The following is a 14,588-nucleotide window of genomic DNA, read 5'->3' as shown; positions in this document are numbered from 1 at the left end:
GATGCAAACAGAGCACAGGAAACATCTCTTTAAGTCTTACTCTCTTAGAAACACTCTCTTTTGGCCGAGATGCCTCATGATTTGAAAGAAATATAATCTAACAGATCTATTGAAAAGGTATAAGCAGAATCCTCAAAATATAAATCTTAATCTTAAAATGGCATTTCACTTTTCTTAAAAGACCAAATTTTATTAAATATGAATGATAGGACACAATGAGGTAAGACTTGGAAGAAAAGGCATCATAGCTTCTCAGGGGCTAAGACAGATGGTAATATGTTAGACAGTTTCCAAAGCTTATGTGCAGATAGAGAAGTCAGTATTTGTTTGGACCTGTGCTTCTTATCCTACTGGTCGTAGCCCCGAAGGCGGGGGTGTGGGGTGTGTGTCGAATGACCCTGTCACATGGCTCACATTTCAGATATTTACATTATTAGTTATGAAAAAGTAATGACATAAGTTTTAGGGCTGGGCTTCAACACAACATGAAGAACTGTATTAAAGGGTCGCAGCATTACGAAGGCTGAGAACCACTGGGTTAGGCAGATAGAAAGCTCACTGCAGAGACACTAAGTTGAAGGCAGTGCTTTCCTAACATAGGTCTTCAGGATGGGTGAATGGTGGCTTTTAGACCCACACTGGGATTAGGCACAAAAAAGTATTAAGAATGGTTTAAAATTTTTTCTTTTTTTAGACAGGGTTTCTCTGTGTAACTGCCCTGTATGTTCTGGAACTTGTTTTTGTAGACCAGGCTGGCCTCGAACTCAAGAAATTCATCTCCCTCTGCCTCCTGAGTGCTGGGATTAAAGGCAAAAGCCACCACTGTCTGGTAGATATTTTGTAATTTTGGAAAACTTTAAACTGATCTCATTGAACATAGTTTGCATTTTTAAAATTTGGCATGTAGGACACTTAACTTTAAATACCTTACAAAGGGAAGTGCCCTAAAAATGGGGCTGTCATCTCTAAAGGCACAATCTGATGAGGCGAGCACATTTTTTATGTATGTAAGTTTCAACATCTGAATTCCTAAAAATTATTTTGGAAGCTACTGTAGTTGATATAATTAATTACTTTTGCACACTGCCCAGTTATCTTTGGCTATTTGAGATACAATTTATCCTGAAAACTAGGCTGAAAACTCATTCACTAAACATGAAATTATACAGAAACATTTATACATAACTAATTTCATTACCCATTATATGTAAAAGGTCAAAGTAAATACATTAAGTAAATATTTGCAATTTGGTGCTTAAATTGTACTTTGAAGTAACTGACTGATTACTGACAGAAAAAAAGAAAATCAAGCACAGTGGTACAAACTATCTTCTAAATTTAGATGCCAGTCTTTTTATTCTAATGAAGTGAGAAATTACCTTCTCCTTTAGAACAAAACGTGATCAGCCAGCCAATACCAGCAGCAAAAGCAGTTTCTATGGCGTTAACAAAATTCCCTTTAAAGAAAATAAAATTTCTGAGTACTTCTTACACAATAATGAAAACATCCTTCCAAAAGTTCTTTCTTTCCAAACTTAACTACTTCCTATCCTCTCTATTGCCAACCATTTTTAAGACATACAGGTGAGTCTGTATGACCTGAGCGTTGCCTATTTGGCCGGTCACATTTCCCCACACACGCCCAGTCCTCTCCACTGCTGTCGTTTAGATGTGTGAAGGATTGCTAATTTCCAAATACGCAGTGTTTTCCAAAGCCTTCCTATTCGATCGTATGAGAGTGAGCTACGTTTTCTGTGAAGAAGTATGCTCTAACCTCTTCTCTTGCCCTCAACAGGCTGGCTTCACACCTGACCCTTCTGCATGCTCAACTTCTAGCCAGAAAAGTTCCTGGACTGCATTCCAGCTGTGCGCTGCCATCGCGCTCACTGACGAGAAGCTGTTGATGGCTGGGATTACATATACTCTATTACTACAGACAGTGCGGAACAGTTTCTAACACACAGTTGGTGCTGAATGAATGAATGAGTCATCCCTCTGGCCATGAACTCTGTCTCAGATACTTTATAGCCACCCTACAATCATGTGGTGAATGATTTTAACCTAGATCGAAGTGGTTCTGAACTTGAGCCTTCGGCCTGTGGCTGTGGATGCATTAGCGATGCAGGGCTGAGCACTGGCAGCTTCACAGATGCCCTTACCCCCATCTCACACTCTACACCTGGGCTGCACTAGTCCCTGTGCAAACGGAACCCGCCTGTCCGATATACAAGTCAGCAGGGACCAGAGCAAGGACAATTCTTTTCTAAGAAGCACAGGAAAACATACTTCAAAATACAATTATGACCCCAATGTAAAACTATCATTGTAAATTCAAAAGACTGATTTCAGAACGCCCCGAAAGGAAGCCAATGCGAGGTCTGTACCTGTGGACAGCTCCGTCACTGTGCTCCGCACGTGCTGCATGGCGAAGCTCACCAAGCTTTCCTTTGACCGATCTCCGTTATACTTCACTGCAGCCTGTTGGTTTAGAGAAATGTCCTCACTTCTTCATTTTCCAACGCTACCCAATACTTGGATTTAACATTCTGAATGATGCTGAAGTTCTACTTCTTAACAACAGCACTTTTACAAATGATACTCGGAGGACCCCGACGGTACAGATCGTACAGAACCCTGTTCCTAATACCATTTGTAACGGCTTTAGCTCCCTTCCATCACTGGAAGTGGGAAAGACAGATATTAGAGCTCTATATCCCATGAGGCAGCATCTACAATATGTTGTAATGTACATTAAATATGGTCCTGAAGGTTTCATAAAGAAATACAAAATGTTTATGATAAATTAGCTCCTAAATAAGAAAAAGCAAAAACCAGCCTAAAAGTTTTCATATTGTTTTCTCTAGTACTTTAATTGCTATAAGGTCCACAAATCTTCAAAATGGAAACAGCCCTTACCATTCCAGACCTGAAGATGTAGAGGCTGGGGTAGCTGCTGACTCCTTTCATTCGGCAGAGCATCCGGTCATCGCCGCAATTGACAGCGCCGATGCGAAGTAGCCCATCCACTTCCTTAGCAAACTCTCTCCACTACACAGAAAAAGAACAAGAGTTTCTGACAGTGTTTCTTCTCTTGAATACTTACTCTGTATGATTTTACGGGAGGAAAGTTTTTCTAATAAAACATGGGAAAAGTATTTGGTAATGATCTGATAGTTACAGTGACTAATACAAAATAATTTCCAACAAATTATAAAAAAAGAAAGCCCAAATAATAAATACATCAACTAGGAAAAAGGCTTTAGCAGCTGGGACATTAAGCATACGTACAGTGGGGGCTAAATCGTGGCAATGTGAACATCCCGGGGAGTAAAAGTTTACAAACCACAGTTCTCCAGAATTAACAGCAGCATCTGAAAGCATACAAAACACAACGATTTACTAAAGGTTAAATTTTAATTACAAATCGTTTTGTTAAGATCAGAATTAAAAAAAAAATCAGTCCTAAATATTCCAAGTGAGCGTATTTCCTGTGGTTTTCCTATAAACAGTACCATTTCTTCTCAAATGTCACACCCACATAACTGTTCCACACTCCTCCTGAGCCTATACCTGAATAAGCAGCAGGGTTACCTGCAGGGTAACTGTGGCCGTGAAGACACACAAGGGGTAGCACGGGAGGCAACAGCCAGGGCTTCTGCCAGTCTGTGCACATGAGGTAAAGGGGAAACCACGGCTGAGACTAAAGCTGTTATACCACTGGCAGCAAGGATCAGTGTAGGGCCAGGGCCCGTCAGACACTGAAAATGATTTTTGCGACGGGGTCTCACTGTGTAGTCCTGGTGGCATGGAACTTGGCTATGAAAACCCGACTTGCCTTGAACTCACTTGCCTGCTTGGAGTACTGGGATTAAAGAAAGCTAGGTGCTAGTGACCTGCACTACAGAGTAAAGATCACAGTGATTAAATTAAATATTTTTTCCCAAATAAGAGCTTTATCTTGGAAAATCATATTGTTTAAAAATGTAATGTAACGAATTTTGTCATCTTAAAACATCAATACATGCTGTTGCTAAGACAGATTTGAACACTACGTAGCATCAAGTCAACAGCACGTATCTGTAAAATGATCCAATGAGGACAAACTTCAAAATTTTAACCAAGGATTACTCTAATATTCTAGACACAAATGTGAGGGCAATTTGTTAAGTTCTTTATATAATTTCATACCAAAATCAGCTATCAGTGATTTTAAATAAAATTTTCATAATTATAATTGTCAAGATATGTGTACTATTCTTATTTTTGTTTAGCTGACTGGCTAGTGGAAACACTCAGGAATATATTTCAGTGGCAAGGCAGCTCTGTGGAGAAACAGTTCCTCTACACACTGCAAGCAAGAGTAAATAACTTAGGATGTTCACCAGTCACTCTTTGGCAAAGCTAGGAAGTGTTAAACACTATATAGATGATCATGTTGGGTTAGACTAGCAACTGATGTTAATTTAGGGGGGAAAATCTTCGTTAGAATTACTGAAAACTAACAGAAAGAGAGCCTCCTGTCAGTTACAACCACACGAGACCGAGCATCTAATGCTGCGTATCCCTGAGTCAGAAACACTGCCAACCTTTGCAGCAGTGGCTCAGTTCTTGCTGCCTAGTGAGAAGTCAGACTAAAAATACACTTCCACTTCACTATCTGCTCAGTTTTAGGACCAAGGCTTTTCTCTGTTGTGTAGGCTAGGCAGGAACTCACAGTCCTTCTGCCTTGGCTTCCCACGTAGCTGGGGTCACAGGGTAGGCCACTGTGCTGGACTAAACGTATTTTTAATAGTGTAGTAAAATAGCACAATGAAATGCCTTTATATAATTCAGTAACACACAACAGAGTAAATATATATTTGAAAATGCAAATTTGAGATCACAGAACCAGAATATCTATTATTATCTCTACAATAGCTTCTACTAGAACAGAAATGGCTGTACTGTCTTGAGTTCCTCTTTTGTGGTACATCTGCAAAAGGATGCTTCAACCGTGGTCTTATTTGGTCAGGTGTTGTCCACTTTTCAAATACAACCTAGACCTTATCACAGCTGATATCCTACTGTACTGTGACATACAAAAAGATAATGTGCTCATGCTTAATGGAAAACATGATCCTTTTCAGGAAAAGATGGCAACAGTCACAGCTTTAAAATTAGAGCTTCCTAACTACTTCTGTCCTGTGTTGAAATCAGACATTCGGGTTTCTTTCCTGGTAAAAGCGAACTCTGTAATTTGGACTAAATTTCCCAGTACTAACAACAGAAAAATTGGGCAAAATATAAAAGACTTATGCTGAAAATCTCAGAGACGTATAACAAAGCACTCTAATGCCAATACGTGGAAAGGTGGAAATCAGAGCCAGCGCTGGCCGCTAGAAGAGATGCTTGAGAGGCAAGAAACTGGGCAGAGATTTCAATGAATTATTCAGTTAAAAAGATATAAGCACTTAAGGTACAAGGAGAGGCTGCAAGCAGAGATGAACCAGGGCATGATCACAACACAGCATTTACATCATTTTCTTCTACCAGAATAGAGCTGATCTGAGAGGCTAGGGACTCCCCCCAGAAGACTAAGAATATATACACATCACTTAAAGATGATTTTATAATTGTTTATGGGAAGATTAAATAACTCAAGCCAACAGAAAGAAATGGCAATAGAAACTCACAAGTGAGCCCACTGGTGACATTTGTCCAAACACCAGTCAGCTCTAGTCTATAAGCACATCTGTCATCTTCTCTCTGCTTCTAGAACCGAAGTGTCAGGGTTATCTTATCTTAGTCCACTCACATGAAGAACAGTGCAAGTTTTAGTTAATATGTCTCAATTAGCTCTACGGTTTCGGGCCTGGATTTAGAACGATCATGTAGGGTTCTAAGTGGCTAATTAGGAGGCCTTTTCTGCATAGTGATGTCTGAAAATGTATAAACTCATCTGTAGTATAAACTTAGCAAAGTCTCATTCTAGACGGTCTCACAGAGCAGCCAGCTGCAGGTTTGGTTCAGTTCCTCTGATTTCTGTGCGCAAGTCTCCCTTTCTCTAACCACAAGGGTCACAAAACACTTATGAATGAGTCAGAGTAGGAACCACACAGGAAAAGCTATAGAGCTACACAACCACATACGGTCTGTGATACAGGTATTAGTGTTATCTATCAATAAATCAAATCCTCCCATTTCTTTTGTATCTGTGATACAGGTATTAGTGTTATCTATCAATAAATCAAATCCCCCCATTTCTTTTGTATCTGTGATACAGGTATTAGTGTTATCTATCAATAAATCAAATCCCCCATTTCTTTTGTAGGAAAAGATGTTGAAGAGTTCATATACACAACTTCTAACGGCACTTTACTAGACAGCTGTCTTCCTAATGTTCTAAAATGTAACTGGAATGGAACAGGGACTTTTCATATCAGTCACATATAAAATTAAACCTGCCCCCACAATAACCACACTTATCTAAGAGACTGGAACTGCACCTTTTCTGCTGTTGCAAGTACAAAATAAAGCAACAAGAACGCTAAACCTCAACTGCATATTCTTTTTATTTTCATTTGGTATTCATACATAGCGATTTTGCTACATACTGACTAAGAAGTGTTAGTGTTTCTATAATTCTACTTTATGTTTATGTTAGTTTCACCTGCATGTGACCATGTGAGTGCATAGAGCCTGTAGTAGTCAGAGAAAAAAGTGTTGAATTCTTAAACCATGGCCGTGAGACATGTAGGTGCTGGGAACTGAAACTATGTCCTTTCGAGAGTAAAAGTGCTTTTAACAGCTAACTTCTCTAGCCCAGTGGTTCTCAATTGTAGCATGAATAATAATAACCCAGAGATATTGGAGTTCAAGCTGAAGATCAGAAAAGCAAAGCAGTCAACCACTAGAAAGACCTTTTATCTCTACCAAACCTTCAGATAGAAGGTGCAAGATCCTGTCTCCATGAATCCTCAAACTCCACACTCTACCGAGTTCCTGTCTCTTCCCCTTTATATTCTCTCTCTGTCCAACCACATTGCTCCTGTTTATACCTTCCTAGGGTTGGGATTAAATGCGTGTGATCCCCAGTGCTGGGATCACCTTTGTATGAGCTCTGTTTCTCTTTTAGACAGATTTAATCTTGTGTAGCCCAGGGTGGTCTTGAACTCACAGAAGATCCACCTGCCTCTGTCTCTGGAATTCTGGGATTAAAAGTGTGTGCCACCACTCCCTGGCATGTATGGCTGACTAGTATGGCTGCTTTGCCCTCTGATCATCAGGCATGCTTTATTTATTTAAACACAAATAATATGCCATTATACTCAACCTTCCTAATGCTGCAACCCTTCAATACAGTTCCTCACGCTGTGGTGACCCCAACCATAGTATTATCGTTGCTACTTCATTACCATAGTTTTGCCACTGTTATGAATCGTGATATAAGTACCTGATATGCAGAGAGTCTTAGGTGACCCCTGTAAAAGAGTCGTTCAACCCCCAAAATGGTTGTGACCCACAGCTGAGAACCACCACTCTAGCCCCATACTGGTGATTTTATATTGAACACCAACCCCCATGCCTCTCTGAACAGTTTAATATACCATGCACATCATACTCCTTTTAAAAATCTGAACGATCTCTAATTTCCGATTACATTTAGACTTGTGAATTCTGGTTAAGAGATGTGATTTGTACTACTTTCAGAAAGTCATTTGCCCATAAACTTACCAAATTCTCTTCTTTCTAATGTTATGATTTCAGGATCATCATCGTAAATACCTAATTTTAAAAGTAGATAAAAACCATACAATTAAAACTTCTTCATAAAAATAAATCACCACATAAAATATTAGCTATAAAAATCAGTTATACTGAATTCCAAACTTGAATACACATCAAATTAAGAGAAAGCAACAGTGAGGGCTGCCCCAGATGACTGATTTCAGTACTGACAATGCGGTGACCCGGCTACCACAGGGTGGGTGAAGTTCCTAATCACTTCCATTATTCCCCATACAAAACTTCTGTGTGTTGTTACTGTTTTATAAATTATTTACTTTTCTTTCACGTGTATTGGGGTTTTACTTGCATGTATGTCTGTATGAGGGTGTCAGATCCCTTGGAACAGGAATTAAAGACTGTTATGAGCCACCATGTGGGTGCTGGAAACTGAACTCAGGTCCTCTGGAAGAGCAGCAGCCAGTGCTCTTAGCTACTGAGTCATCGCTCCAACCCCCTTGTTCTGTTAGTTTTAAAAACAACTACAAACTCAGTAGAACTTGCAAAAACAGCACAAATCCTTACAAACCCATCACCTAACTTCTCCTAAAGATGACATGCTACAATACCAAAACCACAAATTGAGTAATGTTAACAATGAATATAAAGCACTGACAGGAATTTTTTTTCTACAGGGGCACTTGTAAATATTTGGGGCTTTATAGGGCAAAGTTTTTGTGGGGTTTCTTTGGTTTTATTTTTAAACACAAATACTCAATTCTGCCCTCTGTGTCTTACAGAAGTAATAGATAATATGTAACAAATAAGCGGCACTGTATTCCAATAAAATTTTCTTTTTGTAAGCTAGTAGTAAGCTAAATCTGGCTGGTAAAAGTCAGCAGGGAATATATGTAAATATTATTTTCAAATTCATTCATCAAGTCTTGAGTAAACCATAGAACAAATTTAAACTATTTTCCTTAGTCTAGATAAAAGCACACGCAGTTCTTAGCCTGCATTTGAAGCTCACTAGTACAAGAGGAAACACTGGTGATATATATGATAACACTTCTGATACGACTGTGGTCTCTACTTCCTCCTTCCCTGTCCTCTGTGTCTCCCTCTCCTCTTGCTTTCCTTGTTTATTCCTGCCAACAGCACGTAAAACCAGGATCACCAGAGGCGCCACACGAGGAAGACGGTGTTTCTACCACACAAGCTACTGTTACGTTTAAAAGGAAGTCTAGCTATGGCTGGAACATGTTCTTCAAAGTTTTGACATGCTTTAATATTTAACTTCTAATGCAACATACAGCACAAAACACACTGTTAAATGGAACCATATATAAAAGTATTAAGCATAATCTGACCAATATACTTTCATATATGTTCCGTAATTTCTGTAGACCAACTGACTTGCCTTTTCAACTCAACTTCAGAGTAACCTATAAAGAGCTAATCAAAGCGACATACATGCAACATACAAATTAAACAGCAGAATGACACTGTTTTACTTGTATTGTAAAATAAACTCCAGGTTTGGAGACATGGCTTGGTGGCCGAGGGCACAGAGCCTTCAGTTCACAGCCCAGCACGGACCTCACGGAAGCAGGCACCGTACCGAAATCATAGCGGTAGTAGCTCCAGCTCTCATACTGGCCTCCCTGGTTATCTTCAAGTCCCTTCTCCCCGTACTTGTCATACTTCTTCCGCAGATCTTCATCCTTGAGGACTTCATATGCTCTATTTATTTTTAAAAAGTCACCATGTGCATTTGGGTTATTCTGTTAAAAAATATTACATACAACGGTTATTTCAAATATACAATCTTAATCTCTTCAGAAATACAGATTTAACTGATCCTGAATTCTGCACACTAGATACCAACAAGGAAAAGGGCAGTACAATATTGACGTGAATCATCAAGATGAAATCAGGAAGTAGTCCCAAGGAAGCAAACTTTGAAAAGAAGCCTAAGGAAGGGAAATCAGAAATTTCAAAATTCAAAAGTCTGACAGTTCTGGCAACACAAGTTCATTACTGTACAAAGTAGCCAAATAAGAGGAACAATGGATAAAGATCAGTAATCCCCTTCTAAGACGTTGAAAAAAATGCCACTAAGAAACAAGTCTAAGGGACTCATGAGGCCTTTATAATTATATACATTATAATTATAAATATTATATATATTATAACTTATAATCTGTTACTTCTGTAACAGTGATAAATAAGTATGCATGCCATTTCCCACCTGAGGCCTAACCATAAAGTGTAGCTTTCAATCCACTAGTTTATTAACTAAGAAATAATACCAGAATCACAATTCAAAACTGGAATAAAAATATGTTACTTTTTTACTGTAACATAGACTTGACTTCTGGAAATTACACTTGGAAATTTTAAAACAAAACAAAACAAAAAACCCAACAACAAAATCCTTAAATATAATACAGATCTCTGGGAAAGTGTTCAGCTTTATGTAATTGAGATTAAAATAAACTCACTTATAAATTTCTAGCTACATAAATTATCTCCATCATGTCCTTATTCATGATAAGCTAAAAATTAATGAAAAAACTTAAATATCATAAAATTCAAAACAGATTGAGTTTAAAGGTTCTTGGATACACAATCTTTACAAACGGAAGTACATTTGGAGTTCTCAAGTTTTGATTCGAAGTGTGTAAGTCAAAAGTGTGAACTTTGCATGGATTACAACAGTGAAAGTCACACCATGCTGTGACTAGCTACTGTCACCCCCGTTAGCAGGAACCCTGTCTCAAAGACAAGGCTGAGGTTAACACATTCACTGCTTCTGCTGGGAATCAGTTTACAGAGCAGCAGCAGCTGGACAGGACACTGACAAAATTCTCCTACTTTGCTTCTTCTGGTTTTAGTCTACCAGGTGACTTACTAGCTTCAGGTGGTGGGAATCAAACCCAAACCTTGGCACGCCAGGTAAGTTTATTTCCAACTGCTAAGTTATAATTTCTGACATTCTTAAGCATTTCAAATGCTTATTTAAAGATAAAACACATATTGAGACACAGTATAATAAGCAGGTATTTGAAAGAGAAATTTTACCTACCGGGTTTTTATCAGGATGTAACTTCAGGGCTAATTTCTTAAAGGCTTGTCTTATTTCTCTACTGCTCGCAGTTTTAGATACTCCGAGTAAACTGTAAAAATTCTGATCCGTGCCTACCACGATGACCACAAACACTATCAGAAGACAGAGACCAATTCGCTTCAAGTCTCTGAGAAAGTCATCTTTGTTTAACCAGACTCCCATTCTCTTTCTTAGGCAAGTTCTTATTTAAGTGAACATGAAGATACAGTGCTGGGTCCAGTGGTTATGAGAAACACATTTGAGAACCTCAGTCCACATTACTTCAAGAGTCAATCAAGCATCACAGAACACAGCCCAGAAACGTTAACCTAAAGAGAACAAACCAGGCAGTTAAAATACTTTCCAAACTAAGCACCTAGAACATAATTTGCCAAGTGACATGGTCAGCAATACATTGTGAATGGCCCTAAGTTCTACCCTCTAGAACCCTCCCTTGCCTCTATATCCAGGTAGGCATATTTGCGAAGTCACTCTAGGTAGGAGGAAAAGGGGGATTGGTGGCTGGACTCTAGAAACACACACACACACATTTAGACAACAAGGCTCTGATCAGGGTGACCCCACCAGGATAAGAATGTTTCCTTCTTCTCCCAGCACACTTTTCCCATATCTCTTCCCTTTTTGCTCCTTTTACGCCTTAAAAATTGTTCCGTTTTCTTTTAAAACTAATCTCATTTGTAGAGGATGCCTTTGAGGGAAAGAAAAAGAAACAAAACTTTTCTAAGGGGTTTGTGCCTTTTTACGTAACAATTTAAAAATGTCAGTATAAAAATAGACAACTTACAAAGCGGGCCACCCCAAATTTTCTAAAGTGCTTGCACTGAGAGAAGAAACTGTTTTATAAAAAAAGTAGAGAAATAGTTCCAAATCGGTGAAATTTCATTGTAAAGCTCACGTGTGGAATAGTGGAATAAAAAGGTAGGAGAAAAAACGAGAAACCAGGCAGGCTCTGAAGGATCAAAACCTAGAACTTCACCTTAGAGTTCTACTAGTATCCTTTAAGATGTTAAAATGCTTGGGGAGGAGGAAATCTTTTCTAGCATCTTCAACTTCAATTCTATTTAACTCCAAATGTGTTTCTAAAAATTCCTTACCTGTGAACAGGCCTCACCTCACTTCTAACCCCTCCTGTTCATCCCACAAAATATACACCTTTGTAAAATATACTGATAGAAAACCAGAAATACCCAGGCTAGTAACTAACAGGAAGGAAAACAAAGGAAGAACTAATCTCAATGAGGAATTTGGGATAGGGTGTCCCTGGGGTTAGGGTGGGAACAGAACAGCCCGGAGCCGGTGAGGAGGCTGAAGGTAAGGCGATGTTAAGGACGGATGCTGCTGTCTCTCCAGAGCGGGAGCGGGGAAAGGCAGGGGAACGGGGCTGGCCCGTGTGCGTCCGAGGTCCCGGGTCCGACCGGGGAGAAGCAGCCCGAGTTAGAAGTGCGAGCGGAAGGTGGGGTGGAGGGGGCAGCGAGCGAGGCGAGGACCCGACCCAGGGGCGACGCGGCGACGGCGGGATGCGGCCGGCGCCCTCCCTCCCGAGGCCCCTGCGGTGCGTGGAGGCTGCCCGCGCCCACCTCGGCGTCCTCGGCTACTGCCCCATCCCTAGGCCGCCGAGCTCAGGACCGGGTCGGACCAGACGCCGGCTACGAGCGCGCGCAGCAGCAGCACCAGCAGCAGCAGCACCGCCGCTCAGGTCGCGCCGGCGGGGCGGGGCCTGGCGCGCGGCATTGTGGGAAAGGCGTGGGGGGGGGGGTTGGTGGGACGGCGGCCGGCGGGGTGGGGCGGACGGGCGGGCGGGACGGTTTAGGTTGACGTGGCGGTCAGTGCGGCGGCCGCTACGGCTCCCGCTTCGGCTCGGGGACGGGGAGGCAACCCGCAGCGCGGCCCACAGCGGCACTGCGCTCGAAGGCACCCGCGGGCGGAAGGAAGGGCGTCAAGCCCGCCCCTTCCGGTCCCGTTGCCAGGGAGACGGGGAAACCCGGGGAGAGGGATCCGGTTTGCTAATCCTCCCTAGAGATTTGGTTAAAGGGTGGGTAACGCGGAAAAGGCCGATTTGGCCGAAAGTGGAGAACTCGCCTGAATTGACCCCGTTTGCAAGGGACTGGACGGAGTAGTTGCCCACAAACCCAACTTTCTAGAAATAAAATTATTTACAGTTTTGTGTATCAGCAAGCATTGAGCATTCTACAGATTTCCGGGTTTCTGAATCATTCTGACAGAGTATTTCTCCTCTCATGGACTTCTATTCGTTTGGGTACAGAAGCTGCATTTTTGAGTCATAGCACTCTGACCATTGAAGTAGCTACACTTAAAATCCCGGAAAGAGGAAACGTCGTACTTTGCAATAGGTAGAAATTGGTAATGAGTCGTTGGATAGTAAACGGGATGTCAGCTAACAATTTTATGACTGTAGGGTCTATTGCTAAACCAACATGTTAAAGGAAAGAAGAGGAAGTATAATCAACAAAAGGCAGAAATATTAGAAGCAGTCTTAAGGGACAGCTGTTAGCATGTACCAGGAACTGGCCTAAGTACACATGGATTAACTCAGTCCTCCAAGTAATCTTGGGAGATAGCGCTGATTATTATACACATTTCAAAGTCAAGGGCCCCTGGGTAGCTAAAAATTGAGGAAATTGAGAATCACACCTAAGCAACCTAGTTCCAGGGTCTGTAATGATAATCAGTATGCCACTGTGAATAAAAACTACTTAGAATAACTTAAAAAGCAAAACAGATAGCAGATAACTAACAACAATGATACCCACTTAAGGGAGACTAAAACCTCATTGTCTGAGTTAAGTATCAAACCTCATTATCATAACTACATCATTTATGCCTGGAACACATTAAGAGAAATACTCCTTTTAGTTTCTTCTGGGGAACTACATAGCTTTCAAGATCCAGCATATGTTTCTTCTGAAGACATTTTCTGTGTACTACCAAAGTGTGTTTGACCGCATCATCTTATTACATTAATCACAACATATTGCAAGAGTATGAGACCAGACATTGGCTTTATGTCTTTCTCCAATGCCTCCTTTGAAGGGAGCTTGGCATCTATTCAACACATGGATTAGGGTTGAATGAAGAATCAATATTTGGTTTGAACAAAGAGAAAAGAGTAGCCCTGTGTTCCTGAAGTTACTGTTTGAGGCTGGGTACAGGGCGTAGTCACAAGGCAAAAATAAATGACAAGTGAGCGATTTAAATCATGGTCTACGTGGTGAATTTCAGAGTGCAGTGATCAGAGAATGAGAGGAAAGTATGGGTCATTCTAATAAAAGGAATTCTCTCAAGTATTTGAATTTTCATAATTGGGTGGGTTTTGGTGTCATTATGTCCATTTGTTCAATTCACAGGAAGATTTCGAGTGACTTGTCAAAAGTCCCTTGCCAAAGGGATGAAATGGGAGTACAATCCGTATCCTCTGTGTTCTTGCATTCTTAGACAATTATAGCTAAAACTTCCATATACTTTATGTGTCTCGGGTACTATTTAAAACACTTTACCTGCATCAATTCACTTAGTTATCACAGCAACCCTCTGAGGCAAGCACTATTTATTACCGGCAATTCCTTTAAAAATATTTAAACTTTTGTTTTCTAATTATTATGGGTATATATGTGTATCTGTGTTTGGACATGGAGAGGTGACTTTGGAGACCAGAGATGTCTGATCTCCCTGGAGCTGCTGGAGTTACAGGCATGTGAGAATCAGACTCAGGTTCTCTATGAGAGCATACCGACAG

General features: G+C 40.6%; 1 protein-coding gene across 1 annotated transcript in view; it reads right to left on the bottom strand.

Moving 5' to 3' along the window:
* The window catches only part of Dnajc10 (DnaJ heat shock protein family (Hsp40) member C10), a 39,789-nt gene extending 27,222 nt beyond the window's left edge, over positions 1-12,567 (bottom strand). Inside the window, exons 1-8 of the mRNA XM_085680910.2 lie at positions 12,412-12,567; positions 10,793-11,142; positions 9,326-9,488; positions 7,714-7,764; positions 3,289-3,371; positions 2,917-3,048; positions 2,385-2,478; positions 1,380-1,457 (exon numbers count right to left, since the gene is read on the bottom strand). Coding sequence (XP_085537036.2) covers positions 1,380-1,457; positions 2,385-2,478; positions 2,917-3,048; positions 3,289-3,371; positions 7,714-7,764; positions 9,326-9,488; positions 10,793-10,996 — 805 coding nt within the window. The 5' untranslated portion in view covers positions 10,997-11,142; positions 12,412-12,567. The remainder of the gene's footprint in view (positions 1-1,379; positions 1,458-2,384; positions 2,479-2,916; positions 3,049-3,288; positions 3,372-7,713; positions 7,765-9,325; positions 9,489-10,792; positions 11,143-12,411) is intronic.
* Between the last annotated feature and the right edge of the window lie 2,021 nt (positions 12,568-14,588).

This window comes from Myodes glareolus, chromosome 21, assembly GCF_982192425.1.
Source record: "Myodes glareolus chromosome 21, mMyoGla1.1, whole genome shotgun sequence".
Lineage (NCBI taxonomy): Eukaryota > Metazoa > Chordata > Mammalia > Rodentia > Cricetidae > Myodes > Myodes glareolus.
Note: the sequence above shows the minus strand (reverse complement) of the source record. Positions and strands in the feature narration are given on the sequence as shown.